At 47.1% G+C, this 20,633-nt stretch overlaps 1 protein-coding gene across 5 annotated transcripts in view; it reads left to right on the plus strand.

Annotated features, from left to right (window-relative positions):
* The first annotated feature begins 4,079 nt into the window (after nucleotides 1-4,079).
* Nucleotides 4,080-20,633, plus strand: part of FAM78A (family with sequence similarity 78 member A) — an 80,818-nt gene continuing 64,264 nt past the window's right edge. For 2 of the 5 annotated variants that reach the window (XM_077284689.1, XM_077284692.1), the window contains exon 1: nucleotides 4,084-4,275. Coding sequence is in view for 1 of the 5 variants with exons in the window: in XM_077284694.1 (XP_077140809.1) it covers nucleotides 4,174-4,261 (88 nt within the window). In the remaining 4 variants the exon portion in view is untranslated. Of the gene's footprint in view, nucleotides 4,276-20,633 lie in introns of all 5 variants that reach the window. The other 3 variants (XM_077284694.1, XM_077284695.1, XM_077284693.1) reach the window with 3 other exon arrangements.

Raw genomic sequence — 20,633 nt, forward strand, 5'->3', positions numbered from 1 at the left:
CACTGTATGGCACAGCTATGGGGCAATAATGGTGCAGAGCACTGTATGGCACAGCTATGGGGCAATAATGGTGCAGAGCACTATACGGCACAGCTATGGGGCAATAATGGTGCAGAGCACTGTATGGCACAGCTATGGGGCAATTATGAACGGTGCAGAGCACTATATGGCACAGCTATGGGGCAATTATGAACGGTGCAGAGCACTATATGGCACAGCTATGGGGCAATTATGAACGGTGCAGAGCACTGTATGGCACAGCTATGGGGCAATAATAAACGGTGCAGAGCACTGTATGGCACAGCTATGGGGCAATAATAAACAGTGCAGAGCACTGTATGGCACAGCTATGGGGCAATAATAAACGGTGCAGAGCACTGTATGGCACAGCTATGGGGCAATAATGGTGCAGAGCACTATATGGCACAGCTATGGGGCAATAATGGTGCAGAGCACCAGGGAAACAAGCATGGTGCTCCCACTCATTCTGAACCTATGGTAAGTTGAATCACATTCTCATTATAAATGTCATAATTATATGATAAGTATGCACTAAGCTCCATCCCTCCATAACCCCACCCCCATATGACCAAAGCCCCGCCCCTGCCCCACCCCCACCGGGCCATGGAAAACTGGTCTTGCTTAAAGGGAACCTGTCACCCCGTTTTTTCGGTATGAGATAAAAATACCGTTAAATAGGGCCTGAGCTGAGCATTACAATAGTGTAGTTTGTGTACCCTAATTCCCCACCTATGCTGCCGAAATACGTTACCGAAGTAGTCGTTTTCGCCTGTCAATCAGGCTGGTCAGGTCAGATGGGTGTGGTGTCCTCCCCCAGATCTTGCGTAGTTTTCCGTTGGTGGCGTAGTGGTGTGCGCATGTCCAAGTCCCGAATCCTCTGCCAGGGGTGTAAAAACAACAGCGATGTCCGTTATTCCATTGGTGGTCGGTGGGCGCGGCCATCTTGCTTTGGCCGCAGAAGCGGCGCTCTACTGACCGCGGCTTCAGGAAAATGGCCGCGGGCATCCGCGCGTGCGCAGATGGCTATCGCGGCGGCCATTTTCGTGAAGCAGAATTCGCATCTCAGCTTCACGAAAATGGCCGCCGCGATAGCCATCTGCGCACGCGCGGATGCCCGCGGCCATTTTCCTGAAGCCGCGGTCAGTAGAGCGCCGCTTCTGCGGCCAAAGCAAGATGGCCGCGCCCACCGACCACCAATGGAATAACGGACATCGCTGTTGTTTTTACACCCCTGGCAGAGGATTCGGGACTTGGACATGCGCACACCACTACGCCACCAACGGAAAACTACGCAAGATCTGGGGGAAGACACCACACCCATCTGACCTGACCAGCCTGATTGACAGGCGAAAACGACTACTTCGGTAACGTATTTCGGCAGCATAGGTGGGGAATTAGGGTACACAAACTACACTATTGTAATGCTCAGCTCAGGCCCTATTTAACGGTATTTTTATCTCATACCGAAAAAACGGGGTGACAGGTTCCCTTTAAAGCCGGTCCCTGGTGCAAAAAAGGTTGGGGACCTCTGGCCTACTAGATAGAACCACCACCCCTGGTGGCCGGAGTGTGAAGTGTAGTGTGTGATACCTGGTCAAGTGAACTCCCTTAGTGCAATCAGACGTAACATCACTCCCCTTAGCGGCAGGGCGACGTTACTGCAACGACCAGGACTCTGGGGCGCTGCACTATCACAACAGAGATCCCAATCAGAGGACAATAAAACATTCCTTATCTAAGAACTGGCCCAATATTTATGGACATAACTGTTAATCACTCATGGTAATTCTGCTTCATGCCACCTGTCTTATCCGTGTTTTTTCTTTTTTTTTCTGTGCTATGTTGTGCATAAATATGTGATTCTTCAGAATTTGTATCAGTCCAGCCTGATGAAGAGACCAGAGTAGTCTCGAAAGCTTGCAATTTGTTACCATCTTTTCAGTTAGCCATTAAAAGGTATCAACCACTGAGGACTCTCAATTCTAAACATTTTTCTATCTACTGGCTAACTCGGTACCAAGATATATATCTTTCCTGTATAATAATAAAGTTAAACCTTACTCGAAATGTCTATTTCCTGGTGTAATATACAGTAGACGTGTGATGTGTGCAATATCCGGTATATTGTGCATATATGGGTTTATTATTGCTAATAATGCCATTACTTGTAATGGGCTTACGATACGGCGCTGCTCTGAGGCTGTTTTGATATATTACAGGATTGCTATTTAGGTAATACCCACTCTGTAAGTGTAGGTTTACCCCTGTAGTAACCTGTCTATTCCAGACCTTTCCACTAGAGAGACTAGTGCCCCTTACCATAAAGTTTCATTACTGTGAGACCATGCAGGGAAGGTGGCGAGACGTCATCTCGTCTGTGACACCACTTACATATAAGGGAGCCTGTGGGATTACCCTCCCTGACACCATTGCTACAAGTGTAAGGCAATGTTCACAAGTTGTGTTTTTGATGATAATAAAGATTAATGCAAGGAAAAATCTGATCCAACTTCATCAAGTTTTGGCACAAAAAGGCTGCAAGGCCCAATGCCTGCGTTTTTTGCAGTGATTTTGCAGCATTTTCTCACCACTCATTGATTTCAATGGGTGAAAAACGCTGAAAAAACGTTGAATGAAGTGACACAATCCATTCTGCTAAACATCAGGTTTTACACAAAATAGTGAGGACAGAAAACAAACTGTGCGCATGAGATTTCTGAACTTAGGAATAGATACACGGCTCAGCAGACAGTATCACACAGGATAGGATTAGATACATGGCTCACCAGACAGTATCACACAGGATAGGATTAGATACAAGGCTCAGCAGACAGTATCACACAGGATAGGATTAGATACACTGCTCAGCAGACAGTATCACACAGGATAGGATTAGATACACTGCTCAGCAGACAGTATCACACAGGATAGGATTAGATACACTGCTCAGCAGACAGTATCACACAGGATAGGATTAGATACACAGCTCACCAGACAGTATCACACAGGATAGGATTAGATACACTGCTCACCAGACAGTATCACACAGGATAGGATTAGATACACAGCTCACCAGACCTGTTACTCTTCTCTTTGGGATCATACGGAATTTGTAATGGGGCTACTAACGCTGCATGAGCTGGAAATGGAGACTCTGCCTCCTGTGATGACTCTGACACAGTTCCCTAATGCACCTGCAGCAGTATGTTGCACTATATGACACTACTATGTAGGTGATTGTGATGGTTTTATATTAGCTCTGTATGACACTACTATGGTGGTGTTTAGCTGTGTTATTTGTGCTCCACTGTGATGGTGATACACTTTCCATTGCGCCTCATCCACCCCACATATTTATAATGTAAGGCCACTTCCCCATGGACAGCACTAGCGGCAGTGGCCTGGTAATTTGTACATTTTGTGACGTCATCTCCAGCAATCAGACATCTGCGAGAAATCACAATGCTAGCTTAGAGAAGTGTCTCTCAATCACCTGCACTACCACTGACCACCACTGCTAATGACAATATTTTACATATACTGTAACACAACAGCGCCCCCTTCTTATTACTTGGCTTTTTCTATTTTTCTATTTAACATTTTAAATAGTTTTCACATTTGTTTGACCTCACTAGCTATCATCCATTCCAGATATCGGAGGTCACGGGGAAGGGGCATTATATACATGTACAACCAAAGCTTTGGACTCGCAAATAATTTATCATTTAATTATCTGCCCAGCAACCAAATAAGCCGCTTGCGGGCAGAAAGCGAGGTTGGCGGCAGCGCCATATGTCAGGGTTTGCAATCCTGCTTCTCTCTGTAACTGTAAGCTGCTTACTGGTTCATGATCAAGAAGGGGTTAAATGTGCGACCTCTGAAATCATTTGTACCCATCAGGGTCATGTCAGAATCACTGGAAAAGGAAAACCTGCAATTCTCCCATTTATCTTGTGTATCAATTATGTACCACTTTGACTACATCTGCTTGCGTCAGTGAATAGGAACAATCTTGTTTAAACCCTTTACTGGCGGCTCGGGGATTGTTCCACTGTGGAGTTGTGGAGCCCAGGAGGTGCTAAAGGGCATCCTATGATGTCACAGGGCATCCTGTGATGTCACAATACTGATTTATGTGATGACGGAATTTGTATGTCAGGACACAAAGGCGGGACGTCACATGAACACTGGTTATTTCATATCATCATGAATTCCCCCACCAAGAACATAATCACCCAAGGTTAATATCAGCAGGTAAAGGACTCTGTGCTCAGGAGAAGGGATATTAGAATGTGAAAGCATGGCTGACAGCAGTACTGACAGGTAGATAGATACACTACATGGAGAAAAGTATGTGCCCCCGCCACCTCCATCAGCTTTTCTATCCTCCCATTATACATCCATAAACATTAGTATGCCTCGTCCATCAGACGTCAGATAGAGAAGTGCGATCCGTCACTGCACAGAACACGTTTCCTCCAGAGTCCAGTGATGGCGACTAGGGTTGAGCGAAACGGATCGGTCATTTTCATAAGTCGCCGACTTTTGGCAAAGTCGGCGTCTCATGAAACCCGACCCGATCCCTGTGTGGGGTCGGCCATGCGGTACGCGACTTTCGCGCCAAAGTCGCGTTTCAATGACGCTAAAAGCGCCATTTCTCAGCCAATGAAGGTGGACGCAGAGTGTGGGCAGCGTGATGACATAGATATCAGTCCCCACCATCTTAGAGAAGGGCATTGCAGTGATTGGCTTGCTTTCTGCGGCGTCACAGGGGCTATAAAGGGGCGTTCCCGCCGACCGCCATCTTACTGCTGCTGATCTGAGCATAGGGAGAGGTTGCTGCCGCTTCTTCAGAAGCAGGGAGAGCGTTAGGCAGGGTAAATAAACCCCAAACCGCTTGTGCTGTAGCGATTCCCACTGTCCAACACCACCTTTTGTTTGCAGGGACAGTGGAAGCTACATTTTTTTTCCCTCAGCGCTGTAGCTCATTGGGCTGCCCTAGAAGGCTCCCTGATAGCTGTATTGCTGTGTGTACGCCGCTGTGTAAACCAACTGCTTTTTTCAAAGCACAAATCCTGTTGTTCCTTCCTTTCTGCACAGCTATCTTGTTTGTTTGTCCACACTTTTGTGTGCAGCAGTCCTTTTTATAGCTGCCTGCCATACTTTTCTGAGATTACTGCAGGGAGATAAAGATTGGCAAGTCTGCCTCTGTGCCAGTGCTGTGTGTGGCATCTGTCTCTCATTGTGTGCCACAGAAAACCTAGTGTGTAATACTGGGCCATTTTTTTTTTTTTTAATTCTCCCTGAAAAAAAAAATAAATAGTGGGAGATAAAGATTGGCAAGTCTGCCTCTGTGCCAGTGCTGTGTGTGGCATCTGTCTCTCATTGTGTGCCACAGAAAACCTAGTGTGTAATACTGGGCCATTTTTTTTTTGTTTAATTCTCCCTGAAAAAAAAAAAAAAAATAGTGGGAGATAAAGATTGGCAAGTCTGCCTCTGTGCCAGTGCTGTGTGTGGCATCTGTCTCTCATTGTGTGCCACAGAAAACCTAGTGTGTAATACTGGGCCATTTTTTTTAAATTCTCCCTGAAAAAAAAATAAATAAATAGTGGGAGATAAAGATTGGCAAGTCTGCCTCTGTGCCAGTGCTGTGTGTGGCATCTGTATCTCATTGTGTACCACAGAAAACCTAGTGTGTAATACTGGGCCATTTTTTTTTTTTTAATTCTCCCTGAAAAAAAATAAATAAGTAGTGGGAGATAAAGATTAGCAAGTCTGCCTCTGTGCCAGTGCTGTGTGTAGCATCTGTCTCTCATTGTGTGCCACAGAAAACCTAGTGTGTAATACTGGGCCATTTTTTTTTTAATTCTCCCTGAAAAAAAAAAAATAAATAGTGGGAGATAAAGATTGGCAAGTCTGCCTCTGTGCCAGTGCTGTGTGTGGCATCTGTCTCTCATTGTGTGCCACAGAAAACCTAGTGTGTAATACTGGGCCCTTTTTTTTTTTTATTTTTTTTAATTCTCCCTGAAAAAAAAAAATAGTGGGAGATAAAGATTGGCAAGTCTGCCTCTGTGCCAGTGCTGTGTGTGGCATCTGTCTCTCATTGTGTGCCACAGAAAACCTAGTGTGTAATACTGGGCCATTTTTTTTTTTTTTTTTAATTCTCCCTGAAAAAAAAAAAAAAATAGTGGGAGATTAAGATTGTCATTTCTGCTTGAGTGCCGGTCCTGTGTGTGCCATCTGTCTCAAATTATTGGGGCACAGAAAACCTAGTGTGTCATACTGTTAATTTTTTTTTTTTTTTTTAAATTCTCCCTGAAAACAAAAAATAGTGGGAGATTAAGATTGGCATTTCTGCTTGAGTGCCGGTCCTGTGTGTGCCATCTGTCTCAAATTATTGGGGCACAGAAAACCTAGTGTGTCATACTGTTAATTTTTTTGTTTTTTTTTAAATTCTCCCTGAAAACAAAAAATAGTGGGAGATTAAGATTGGGATTTCTGCTTGAGTGCCGGTCCTGTGTGTGCCATCTGTCTCAAATTATTGGGGCACAGAAAACCTAGTGTGTAACATTGGGCCTGATTTTCCTTTCAGTGTCAGCCACCTATAAAGGTATATATAAATCCTACAGAAGTTTGAGTTCACCTTATAAGTTGTTTTACAGTAACAAATACCGTTACTTTGGTTACGTTTTGCAAACAATGAGGAAGTCTGGTGGAAGAGGTCGTGGCCGTGGGCGGTCATTGTCAGCTGGTAATGATGGTAGTGGTGGTGGAGCATCAGGTGGTCGTGGTAAAAGCAGTACAGCACCTAAGTCTCGAGTTGTTGAGCTAGGTTCATCGTCTGGCTACACAAGGCCTCGAACGCTCCCTTTTCTGGGAGTCGGAAAACCGCTTTTAAAGCCGGAGCAGCAAGAACAAGTTTTGGCTTTCCTTGCTGACTCAGCCTCTAGCTCTTTTGCCTCCTCTTCGGAAAGTGCTAAATGTAAAAGCAGCGCGTCGTTAGTGGATGTTCACGGTCAGGGACAAGTCGCTTCCTTGTCTTCTTCACCCAGAACAAGAGAGAAGGATGCGTCGGGAGACACAACGGGTTACTCCATGGAGCTCTTTACACATACCGTTCCTGGGTTAGACAGTGAAACAGTTAACAGGCCATGCCCATTAGAAGTTGAATCGGACATGGAGTGCACTGATGCACAGCCACAGCCAGATTACTATGCTGTTCCTTTGACTCAGACCAGAATATTGCCCTCGCAGTGTACTGAGCCAGAATCAAACCCAGCTGAGACTATGGTGCCCCGTCACGAACGCTATACCACCGGCTTACACGGTGACACAGACGAAGTTGCACACGAGATAGAAGAGGAGGTCATAGATGACCCAGTTGTTGACCCCGATTGGCAGCCATTGGGGGAACAGGGTGCAGGCGGCAGTAGTTCTGAAGTGGAGGAGGAGGAGGAGCCGCAGCAGGCATCAACATCACAACAGGTTCCATCTGCCGGGCCCGTATCTGGCCAAAAACGCGTGGCAAAACCAAAACCAGTTGGAGGACAGCTGTCATGAATCCCAATGGCTAGGGATAGCAAGGGACAAGCAAAGTAATACAAAATATCGGACGAGCTCTAGGGTGATGGAACCTGGGCTGACCGCTGCCCTACGCCTGACAAACGCAACTAGAGATAGCCAGGGAGCGTGCCTACGTTGGTTCTAGACGCCACGCACCAGCCTAAGAGCTAACTAGTACTGCAGAGAAAATAAAGACCTCACTTGCCTCCAGAGGAATGAACCCCAAAAGGTATAGTTGCCCCCCACATGTATTGACGGTGAAATGAGAGGAAGGCACACACATAGAGATGATATATATAGGTTCAGCAAATTGAGGCCTGCTGTAAACTAGAAAGCAGAACGATACAAAAGGGGTCTGAGCGGTCAGCAAAAAACCCTAATCAAAAAACCATCCTGAGATTACAAGAACCCATGTGCCAACTCATGGCACATGGGGAGAACCTCAGTCCACTAGAGCTACCAGCTAGCATAGAGACATAATAAGCAAGCTGGACAAAAAAAACAACAACTGAAAATCAGCACTTAGCTTATCCTGAAAGATCTGGGAGCAGGTAGGCAGGAACCAAACAGAGCACATCTGAATACATTGATAGCCGGCAAGGGAATGACAGAAAGGCCAGGTAAAATAGGAAACATCCAGCCTCTGATGGACAGGTGGAAACCAAAGGCCGCAACCCACCAAAGCCACCCAGTACCAGCAGTAACCACCAGAGGGAGCCCATAAACAGAATCCACAACAGTACCCCCCCCTTGAGGAGGGGTCACCGAACCCTCACGAGAACCCCCAGGGCGATCAGGGTGAGCTCTATGGAAGGTGCGGACCAAATCAGTCGCATGAACATCGGAGGCGACCACCCAGGAATTATCCTCCTGACCATAACCCTTCCACTTAACCAAATACTGGAGTTTGCGTCTGGAAACACGAGAATCCAAGATCTTCTCAACAACATACTCCAATTCTCCCTCCACCAGCACCGGAGCAGGAGGCTCAACCGAAGGAAAAACGGGCACCTCATACCTCCGCAACAACGACCGATGGAACACATCATGAATAGCAAACGATGCTGGGAGATCCAAACGAAAAGATACAGGGTTAAGAATCTCCGAGATCCTATAAGGACCGATGAACCGAGGCTTGAACTTAGGAGAAGAGACCTTCATAGGGACAAAACGAGAAGACAACCACACCAAATCACCAACAAGAAGTCGGGGACCCACGCGGCGACGGCGATTAGCAAACTGCTGAGTCTTCTCCTGAGATAACTTCAAATTGTCCACCACCTGGTTCCAAATCTGATGCAGCCTGTCCACCACCACGTCCACTCCAGGACAATCCGAAGACTCCACCTGACCAGAGGAAAAACGAGGATGAAACCCCGAATTACAAATAAAAGGAGAGACCAACATGGCAGAACTAGCCCGATTATTAAGAGCAAATTCGGCCAGTGGCAAAAAAGCAACCCAGTCATCTTGATCAGCAGAAACAAAACACCTCAAATAAGTTTCCAAGGTCTGATTAGTTCGCTCCGTCTGGCCATTCGTCTGAGGATGGAATGCAGACGAGAAAGACAAATCAATGCCCATCTTGGCACAAAACGTCCGCCAAAATCTAGACACAAACTGGGATCCCCTGTCAGAAACGATATTCTCCGGAATCCCATGCAAACGAACCACGTTCTGAAAAAATAAAGGGACCAACTCAGAGGAGGAAGGCAACTTAGGCAAGGGCACCAAATGAACCATCTTAGAAAAGCGGTCACACACAACCCAGATAACGGACATTTTCTGTGAAACCGGGAGATCAGAAATAAAATCCATGGAAATGTGCGTCCAAGGCCTCTTCGGGATGGGCAAGGATAACAACAACCCACTGGCCCGAGAACAGCAAGGCTTAGCTCGAGCACACACTTCACAAGACTGCACAAAGGTACGCACATCCCTAGACAAGGAAGGCCACCAAAAAGACCTGGCCACCAAGTCTCTAGTACCAACTATTCCAGGATGACCAGCCAACACAGAAGAATGGACCTCGAAGATGACTCTACTGGTCCAATCATCCGGAACAAACAGTCTTTCTGGTGGACAACGATCCGGTTTATCCACCTGAAACTCCTGCAATGCACGTCGCAAGTCTGGGGATACGGCGGACAATATTACCCCATCCCTAAGGATACCAGTAGGCCCAGAGTCTCCAGGAGAGTCAGGCACAAAACTCCTGGAAAGAGCATCTGCCTTCACATTCTTTGAACCTGGCAGGTATGAAACCACGAAATTGAAACGAGAAAAAAACAACGACCAACGAGCCTGTCTAGGATTCAAACGCCTGGCAGACTCAAGGTAAATGAGATTCTTGTGATCAGTCAAGACCACCACACGATGTTTAGCACCCTCAAGCCAATGACGCCACTCCTCAAATGCCCACTTCATGGCCAAAAGCTCCCGATTACCCACATCATAATTGCGCTCGGCGGGCGAGAATTTTCTAGAGAAGAATGCACATGGCTTCATCACCGAGCCATTAGAACTTCTCTGTGACAAAACCGCCCCCGCTCCAATCTCGGAAGCATCAACCTCAACCTGAAAAGGAAGTGAAACATCTGGTTGACACAACACAGGAGCAGAAGAAAACCGGCGCTTAAGTTCCTGAAAGGCCTCCACGGCCGCAGGAGACCAATCAGCAACATCAGCACCCTTTTTAGTCAAATCAGTCAAAGGTTTAACAATACTGGAAAAATTAGCAATGAACCGACGATAAAAATTAGCAAACCCCAAGAACTTCTGAAGGCTCTTAACAGATGTAGGTTGTGTCCAGTCACAAATCGCCTGAACCTTGACGGGATCCATCTCAATAGTAGAAGGAGAAAAAATGTACCCCAAAAAAGAAATCTTCTGGACTCCGAAGAGACACTTTGAGCCCTTCACAAACAGAGAATTGGCCCGCAGAACCTGAAACACCTTCCTGACCTGTAGAACATGAGACTCCCAGTCATCAGAAAACACCAAAATATCATCCAAATACACAATCATAAACTTATCCAGATATTCACGGAAAATATTGTGCATAAAGGACTGAAAGACTGACGGAGCATTGGAGAGTCCAAAAGGCATTACCAAATACTCAAAATGGCCCTCAGGCGTATTAAATGCGGTTTTCCACTCATCACCCTGTTTTATCCGCACCAGATTATACGCACCGCGAAGATCTATCTTAGTGAACCACCTAGCCCCCTTAATGCGAGCAAACAAATCAGTCAATAATGGCAATGGATACTGATACTTGACTGTAATCTTATTCAGAAGGCGATAATCTATACAAGGCCTCAGGGAACCATCTTTTTTTGCCACGAAAAAAAAACCTGCTCCCAGAGGGGACGAAGATGGACGAATATGTCCCTTTTCCAAGGACTCCTTAATATAATTCCACATAGCAGTATGCTCTGGCAGTGACAGATTAAATAAACGACCCTTAGGGAACTTACTGCCAGGAATCAATTCTATAGCACAGTCACAATCTCTATGCGGAGGGAGCGAATTGAGCTTAGGCTCCTCAAAAACATCCCTATAGTCAGACAAAAACGCAGGGATCTCAGAAGGAGTAGATGAAGCGATTGAAATCGGAGGTGCATAATCATGAACCCCCTGACATCCCCAGCTTAACACAGACATTGTTTTCCAGTCCAGGACAGGATTATGAGTTTGTAACCATGGCAGACCAAGCACTAGTACATCATGTAAATTATACAGTACAAGGAAGCGAATCACCTCCTGATGAACGGGAGTCATGCGCATGGTCACTTGTGTCCAATACTGCGGTTTATTCATAGCCAATGGTGTAGAGTCAATTCCCTTCAGAGGAATAGGAACTTCCAGAGGTTCCAGACTAAAACCGCAGCGTTTAGCAAATGACCAATCCATAAGACTCAGGGCAGCGCCCGAATCCACATAGGCATCGACGGAAATGGAAGACAGTGAAAAAATCAGAGTCACAGACAAAATGAACTTAGGCTGCAGAGTACCAATGGCAAAAGATTTATCAACCCTTTTTGTGCGTTTAGAGCATGCTGATATAACATGAGCTGAATCACCACAATAAAAACACAATCCATTTTTCCGCCTATAATTTTGCCGTTCACTTCTGGACTGAATTCTATCACATTGCATAGTCTCAGGTGCCTGTTCAAAAGACACCGCCAACTGGTGCACGGGTTTGCGCTCCCGTAAACGCCGATCAATCTGAATGGCCATAGCCATCGACTCATTCAGACCTGTAGGCGTAGGGAACCCCACCATAATATCCTTAATGGCCTCGGAAAGACCATTTCTGAAGTTTGCAGCCAGGGCGCACTCATTCCACTGAGTAAGCACTGACCATTTCCGAAATTTTTGAAAATCAATTTCCGCTTCATCATACCCCTGAGAGAGGGCTAATAAAGCCTTTTCAGCCTGAATCTCCAGGTTGGGTTCCTCATAGAGCAATCCCAATGCCAGAAAAAACGCATCCACATTGAGCAATGCAGGATCCCCTGGTGCCAATGCAAATGCCCAATTCTGAGGGTCGCCTCGCAGGAAAGATATTACAATCTTGACCTGTTGAGCAGGGTCTCCAGAGGAGCGAGATTTTAAAGAAAGAAACAATTTACAATTGTTCCTGAAATTCAGGAAGGTAGATCTATCTCCAGAAAAGAACTCTGGAATAGGAATTCTAGGTTCAGACATGGGAGTGTGAACAACAAAATCCTGTATGTTTTGAACTTTTGCCGCGAGATTACTCAGGCTGGAAGCCAAACTCTGGACATCCATGTTAAACAGCTAATATCAGAGCCATTCAAGGGTTAAGAGGAGGTAAGAAGCAGCTAGACAGCAATTAAGGGCTAGGCAGCAAAACTCTGAAGGAAAAAAAAATAAAAAAAAATTTTTTTCCCTTAAACACTTCTTTTTCTCCTGCTTCAGCCCAAACAATTAACACTTTGTGGGCCGGCTATACTGTCATGAATCCCAATGGCTAGGGATAGCAAGGGACAAGCAAAGTAATACAAAATATCGGACGAGCTCTAGGGTGATGGAACCTGGGCTGACCGCTGCCCTACGCCTGACAAACGCAACTAGAGATAGCCAGGGAGCGTGCCTACGTTGGTTCTAGACGCCACGCACCAGCCTAAGAGCTAACTAGTACTGCAGAGAAAATAAAGACCTCACTTGCCTCCAGAGGAATGAACCCCAAAAGGTATAGTTGCCCCCCACATGTATTGACGGTGAAATGAGAGGAAGGCACACACATAGAGATGATATATATAGGTTCAGCAAATTGAGGCCCGCTGTAAACTAGAAAGCTGAACGATACAAAAGGGGTCTGAGCGGTCAGCAAAAAACCCTAATCAAAAAAACATCCTGAGATTACAAGAACCCATGTGCCAACTCATGGCACATGGGGAGAACCTCAGTCCACTAGAGCTACCAGCTAGCATAGAGACATAATAAGCAAGCTGGACAAAAAAAACAACAACTGAAAATCAGCACTTAGCTTATCCTGAAAGATCTGGGAGCAGGTAGGCAGGAACCAAACAGAGCACATCTGAATACATTGATAGCCGGCAAGGGAATGACAGAAAGGCCAGGTAAAATAGGAAACACCCAGCCTCTGATGGACAGGTGGAAACCAAAGGCCGCAACCCACCAAAGTCACCCAGTACCAGCAGTAACCACCAGAGGGAGCCCACAAACAGAATCCACAACAGACAGCGTGGCCATCCGGTTAAAGAAGCTCAGTCTGCAATGCCTGAAAAGGTATCCGATAGTAGAAAGAGTGCAGTCTGGCATTTTTTTAAACAACATCCAAATGATCAGCGCAAAGTCATCTGTCAAAAATGTTCAACTACCTTAAGCAGAGGTCAGAATCTTAAAAGTCTAAATACAAGTTGCATGCATAGACATTTAACCACCATGCATTTGCAAGCCTGGACTAACTACCAAACGTGCGTAAAGGTTGCAGCACCCTCGGCCAATGAAGCTAGTCAGCAACGCTGCATCCCTTCCCTCACTGTAAGCCCACCATTTCCCGCACCACCTGCAGTATCTGTGCAGCTTTTGTCTCCAGGCCAAATCAGTCAGGGAATCACCAGGTTCGTAGTAGGAAACACTGCATGTAGGGCACCGGCAAGAATACCATCTCCAACCCTCTCTCAGTCTGCCATGTCCACCGGCACCACCGCTAGTGCCACGATCTCCAGCTCTCCAGTCCAGCTCACCCTACATGAGACTCTTGTTAGGAAAAGGAAGTACTCATCCTCGCATCCGCGTACACAGGGTTTGAACGCCCACATTGCTAGACTAATCTCATTAGAGATGATGCCCTACCGGTTAGTTGAAAGCGAAGCTTTCAAAGCGCTGATGGACTATGCTGTACCACGCTATGAGCTACCCAGTCGACACTTCTTTTCTAGAAAAGCCATCCCAGCCCTCCAACAGCATGTTAAGGACCGCATCGTCCATGCACTCAGGCAGTCTGTGACTACAAAGGTGCACCTGACAACAGATGCATGGACCAGTAGGCATGGCCAGGGACATTACGTGTCCATCACGGCACACTGGGTGAATGTGGTGGATGCAGGGTCCACAGGGGACAGCAATATTGGGACAGTTCTGCCTAGCCCACGGTCAAGGAAACAGTTGGCTGTAGGCGTTCGCCCCCCCTCCTCCTCTTCCTCCTCCTCCTGCAGAAGCGAGAGCTCGTCCACAGACCGCAGTCGCACATCCACTCCATCCGCAGCTGCCACTGTTGCACACCAGGTGTGCCATTATGGGACAGCTAGTGGCAAGCGTCAGCAGGCTGTATTGGCAATGAAGTGTTTGGGCGACAACAGACACACCGCGAAAGTTCTGTCCGAGTTCTTGCAGAAAGAAACTCATTCATGGCTGGGCACTGTACATCTTGAGGCAGGCAAGGTAGTGAGTGATAACGGAAGGAATTTCATGGCTGCCATAGCCCTTTCCCAACTGAAACACATTCCTTGCCTGGCTCACACCTTAAATCTGGTGGTGCAGTGCTTCCTGAAAAGTTATCCTCAAAGTGCGCAGACTTTGCTCGCATATCCGCCGTTCGCCCGTACACTCCAGCTGTATGCAGAACTATCAGCGGTCTTTGAACCTTCCCCAGCATCGCCTAATCATCGACGTTGCAACAAGGTGGAACTCCACACTGCACATGCTTCAGAGACTGTGTGAACAGAGGCGTGCTGTTATGTATTTGTGGGAGGATACACGGGCAGGCAGTTGAATGGCAGACATGGAGTTGTCAGGTGTGCAGTGGTCGAAGCTACAAGACCTGTGTCAAGTCCTTCAGTGTTTTGAGGAATGCACACGACTGGTTTGTGCAGACAACGCCATAATAAGCATGATCATCCCCCTAATGCGTCTGCTGATGCAAAGTTTGACGCACATAAAGGAGCAGGCGTCTGCAGCCGAGGAAGAGGAAAGCCTTGATGACAGTCAGCCATTGTCTGGTCAGGGCCGTGTAGAGGACGCGGTAGCGGGCGAAGAGGAGGAGGAGGACGAGGAGGATGATGGGGATGAGTACTTTTTTAATGAGGAAGCTTCTCCTGGGCCAACAGAAATTAGTGGCGTTGCAAGGCCGGGTTCTGTTTTTTTAAGGGAGACAACAAGTGACGTAGATTTGCCTGTAACTGCCCCTCAAACCAGCACAACCGCAGATTTGACAACTGGAATTTTGGCCCACATGGCGGATTATGCCTTACGTATCCTCAAAAGGGACCCACGCATTATTAAAATGATGACCGATGACGATTACTGGTTGGCCTGCATCCTGTTCTCCTCCTCCTTGGTGTTCTCCTCCTCCTTGGTGTTCTCCTCCAGGTTTCCTTGTCTGAGCTTCAACCTTCAGGCTCTCATTAAGTATTTTTAAATGTAACACTACAGTTGCCATACTACTTGGGTTGGGGCCTAGTAACGGTGTTCTCCTCCTCCTTGGTGTTCTCCTCCTCCTTGGTGTTCTCCTCCAGGTTTCCTTGTCTGAGCTTCAACCTTCAGGCTCTCATTAAGTATTTTTAAATGTAACACTACAGTTGCCATACTACTTGGGTTGGGGCCTAGTAACGGTCTTCTCCTCCTCCTTGGTGTTCTCCTCCTCCTTGGTGTTCTCCTCCAGGTTTCCTTGTCTGAGCTTCAACCTTCAGGCTCTCATTAAGTATTTTTAAATGTAACACTACAGTTGCCATACTGCTTGGGTTGGGGCCTAGTAACGGTGTTCTCCTCCTCCTTGGTGTTCTCCTCCAGGTTTCTTTGTCTGAGCTTCAACCTTCAGGCTCTCATTAAGTATTTGTTGGTAAAAATTGGTGGTTGGGGCCTACTAACGGTGTGTGCCGCTCCCTGGTGTTGTCCTCCACTGTATAAAGCTGAGCTTCAACCTTCTGGCTCTCATTAAGTATTTGTTGGTAAAAATTGGTGGATGGGGCCTACTAACGGTATGTGCCGCTCCCTGGTGTTGTCCTCCACTGTATAAATCTGAGCTTCAACCTTCAGGCTCTCATTAAGTAGTTGTTTTTAAAAATTGGTGGTTGGGGCCCTACTAACGGTGTCTGCCGCTCCCTGGTGTTGTCCTCCACTGTATAAAGCTGAGCTTCAACCTTTTGGCTTTCGGCCTATAGTAGCAGATATTAAACTGCATTTGGCCTTCAACTTTGGTTGGGCCCTACTAACGGTGTCTGCCGCTCCCTGGTGTTGTCCTCCACTGTATAAAGCTGAGCTTCAACCTTTTGGCTTTTGGCCTATAGTAGCAGATATTAAACTGCATTTGGCCTTCAACTTTGGTTGGGCCCTACTAACGGTGTGTGCCGCTCCCTGGTGTTGTCCTCCACTGTATAAAGCTGAGCTTCAACCTTCTGGCTCTCATTAAGTATTTGTTAGTAAAAATTGGTGGTTGGGGCCCTACTAACGGTGTCTGCCGCTCCCTGGTGTTGTCCTCCACTGTATAAAGCTGAGCTTCAACCTTTTGGCTTTCGGCCTATAGTAGCAGATATTAAACTGCATTTGGCCTTCAACTTTGGTTGGGCCCTACTAACGGTGTGTGCCGCTCCCTGGTGTTGTCCTCCACTGTATAAAGCTGAGCTTCAACCTTCTGGCTCTCATTAAGTATTTGTTGGTAAAAATTGGTGGTTGGGGCCTACTAACGGCGTGTGCCGCTCCCTGGTGTTGTCCTCCACTGTATAAATCTGAGCTTCAACCTTCAGGCTCTCATTAAGTAGTTGTTTTTAAAAATTGGTGGTTGGGGCCCTTCTAACGGTGTCTGCCGCTCCCTGGTGTTGTCCTCCACTGTATAAAGCTGAGCTTCAACCTTTTGGCTTTCGGCCTATAGTAGCAGATATTAAACTGCATTTGGCCTTCAACTTTGGTTGGGCCCTACTAACGGTGTCTGCCGCTCCCTGGTGTTGTCCTCCACTGTATAAATCTGAGCTTCAACCTTCAGGCTCTCATTAAGTAGTTGTTTTTAAAAATTGGTGGTTGGTGCCTACCAGGGCCGGACTGGCCATAGGGCACTTCTGGCAAATGCCAGAAGGGCCGGTGCCAGTGGTGGGCCGCTCAATCCGCCGCCCCCGCCGTCGCATTCAACTATACCGGCGTATAGACGCCGGTACAGTTGAATGCAATGATGGAGGAGAGAGCGTCTGCAGACGCTCCTCTCCCATCATTCCCCGCTCTGCCTCTGACACTGCGGGTGCGCGATGATGTCATATCATCGCGCACCTGCTGTGTCCCGGGCAGACTGCAGCTGCTGAGACAGGAGCAGGAACCAGGAAGCAACGCTGGGCACGAGGAGAGGTGAGGAGAGTTTTTTTTTTTCTGGACTGTGGGGCCATTCTCGGAGGAGGTGAGGGGAGGAAGAGAAGAGATGTGGGCTGTATATAGTTCTCTGTGGGCTGTGCTCTGTGCTGTATACTGCTGTGGGCTGTATATAGTTCTCTGTGGGCTGTGCTCTGTGCTGTATACTGCTGTGGGCTGTATATAGTTCTCTGTGGGCTGTGCTCTGTGCTGTATACTACTGTGGGCTGTATATAGTTCTCTGTGGGCTGTGCTCTGTGCTGTATACTACTGTGGGCTGTATATAGTTCTCTGTGGGCTGTGCTCTGTGCTGTATACTACTGTGGGCTGTATATAGTCCTCTGTGGGCTGTGCTCTGTGCTGTATACTGCTGTGGGCTGTATATAGTTCTCTGTGGGCTGTGCTCTGTGCTGTATACTACTGTGGGCTGTATATAGTTCTCTGTGGGCTGTGCTCTGTGCTGTATACTGCTGTGGGCTGTATATAGCTCTCTGTGGGCTGTGCTCTGTGCTGTATACTACTGTGGGCTGTATAGTTCTCTGTGGGCTGTGCTCTGTGCTGTATACTACTGTGGGCTGTATATAGTTCTCTGTGGGCTGTGCTCTGTGCTGTATACTGCTGTGGGCTGTATATAGTTCTCTGTGGGCTGTGCTCTGTGCTGTATACTGCTGTGGGCTGTATATAGTTCTCTGTGGGCTGTGCTCTGTGCTGTATACTGCTGTGGGCTGTATATAGCTCTCTGTGGGCTGTGCTCTGTGCTGTATGCTACTGTGGGCTGTATATAGTTCTCTGTGGGCTGTGCTCTGTGCTGTATACTGCTGTGGGCTGTATATAGCTCTCTGTGGGCTGTGCTCTGTGCTGTATGCTACTGTGGGCTGTATATAGTTCTCTGTGGGCTGTGCTCTGTGCTGTATACTGCTGTGGGCTGTATATAGCTCTCTGTGGGCTGTGCTCTGTGCTGTATACTACTGTGTGCTCTGTGCTATATATAGTTCTCTGTGGGCTGTGCTCTGTGCTGTATACTGCTGTGGGCTGTATATAGTTCTCTGTGGGCTGTGCTCTGTGCTGTATACTGCTGTGGGCTGTATATAGTTCTCTGTGGGCTGTGCTCTGTGCTGTATACTACTGTGGGCTGTATATAGCTCTCTGTGGGCTGTGCTCTGTGCTGTATACTACTGTGGGCTGTATATAGTTCTCTGTGGGCTGTGCTCTGTGCTGTATACTGCTGTGGGCTGTATATAGCTCTCTGTGGGCTGTGCTCTGTGCTGTATACTACTGTGTGCTCTGTGCTATATATAGTTCTCTGTGGGCTGTGCTCTGTGCTGTATACTGCTGTGGGCTGTATATAGTTCTCTGTGGGCTGTGCTCTGTGCTGTATACTGCTGTGGGCTGTATATAGCTCTCTGTGGGCTGTGCTCTGTGCTGTATACTACTGTGTGCTCTGTGCTATATATAGTTCTCTGTGGGCTGTGCTCTGTGCTGTATACTGCTGTGGGCTGTATATAGTTCTCTGTGGGCTGTGCTCTGTGCTGTATACTGCTGTGGACTGTATATAGTTCTCTGTGGGCTGTGCTCTGTGCTGTATACTACTGTGGGCTGTATATAGCTCTCTGTGGGCTGTGCTCTGTGCTGTATACTACTGTGGGCTGTATATAGTTATCTGTGGGCTGTGCTCTGCTGTATGCTACTGTGGGCTGTATATAGTTCTCTGGGCTGTGCTCTGTGCTGTATATAGTTCTCTGTGGGCTGTGCTCTGTGCTGTATACTACTGTGGGCTGTATATAGTTATCTGTGGGCTGTGCTCTGTGCTGTATGCTACTGTGGGCTGTATATAGTTCTCTGTGGGCTGTGCTCTGTGCTGTATATAGTTCTCAGTGGGCTGTGCTCTGTGCTGTATACTACTGTGGGCTGTATATAGTTATCTGTGGGCTGTGCTCTGTGCTGTATGCTACTGTGGGCTGTATATAGTTCTCTGTGGGCTGTGCTCTGTGCTGTATATAGTTCTCTGTGGGCTGTGCTCTGTGCTGTATACTACTGTGGGCTGTATATAGTTCTCTGTGGGCTGTGCTCTGTGCTGTATACTACTGTGTGCTGTATATAGTTCTCTGGGCTGTGCTGTATATAGTACTCTGTGGGCTGTGCTCTGTGCTGTATACTACTGTGTGCTGTATATAGTTCTCTGTGGGCTGTGCTCTGTGCTGTATACTACTGTGTGCTGTATATAGTTCTCTGTGGGCTGTGCTGTATATAGTACTCTGTGGGCTGTGCTGTATATAGTACTCTGTGGGCTGTGCTGTATATAGTACTCTGTGGGCTGTGCTGTATATAGTACTCTGTGGGCTGTGCTGTATATAGTACTCTGTGGGCTGTGCTGTATATAGTACACTCTGGGCTGTGCTGTATATAGTACTCTCTGTGCTGTGCTTTATATAGTACTCTGGGCTGTGCTGTATATAGTACTCTGGGCTGTGCTTTATATAGTTCTCTGTGGGCTGTGCTTTATATAGTTCTCTGTGGGCTGTGCTGTATATAGTTCTCTGTGGGCTGTGCTGTATATAGTTCTCTGTGGGCTGTGCTGTATATAGTACTCTGTGGGCTGTGCTGTATATAGTACTCTCTGGGCTGTGCTGTATATAGTACTCTCTGGGCTGTGCTTTATATAGTACTCTGGGCTGTGCTGTATATAGTACTCTGGGCTGTGCTTTATATAGTTCTCTGTGGGCTGTGCTGTATATAGTTCTCTGTGGGCTGTGCTGTATATAGTTCTCTGTGGGCTGTGCTGTATATATTACTTTGTGGGCTGTGCTGTATATATTACTTTGTGGGCTGTGCTGTATATATTACTCTGTGGGCTGTGCTGTATACTACTGTGTGGACTGTGCTGTATACTTCTACGTGGGCTGTGCTGTATACTACTGTGTGGTCTGTGCTGTATACTACTGTGTGGTCTGTGCTGAATACTGCTGTGTGGGCTGTGTTATCTACTACGCGAGCTGTGCTATAGTATGCAGGCTGTGCTGTATACTATGCGGTTTGTGCTATATAATATGCGGGCTTTGCTATATACTATGGGGAGTATATTATATTCTATGGGGGAGGCCATGTTATGTACTATGTGGCTGTGTTATATACTATTGTGGGGGTATATTATATTCTATGGGGGAGGCTGCGTTATATACTATGGGGGGCTGCATTATATTCTATGGGGGGCTACATTA

Source organism: Ranitomeya variabilis, chromosome 2, assembly GCF_051348905.1.
Source record: "Ranitomeya variabilis isolate aRanVar5 chromosome 2, aRanVar5.hap1, whole genome shotgun sequence".
In the NCBI taxonomy this organism is placed as follows: Eukaryota; Metazoa; Chordata; class Amphibia; order Anura; family Dendrobatidae; genus Ranitomeya; species Ranitomeya variabilis.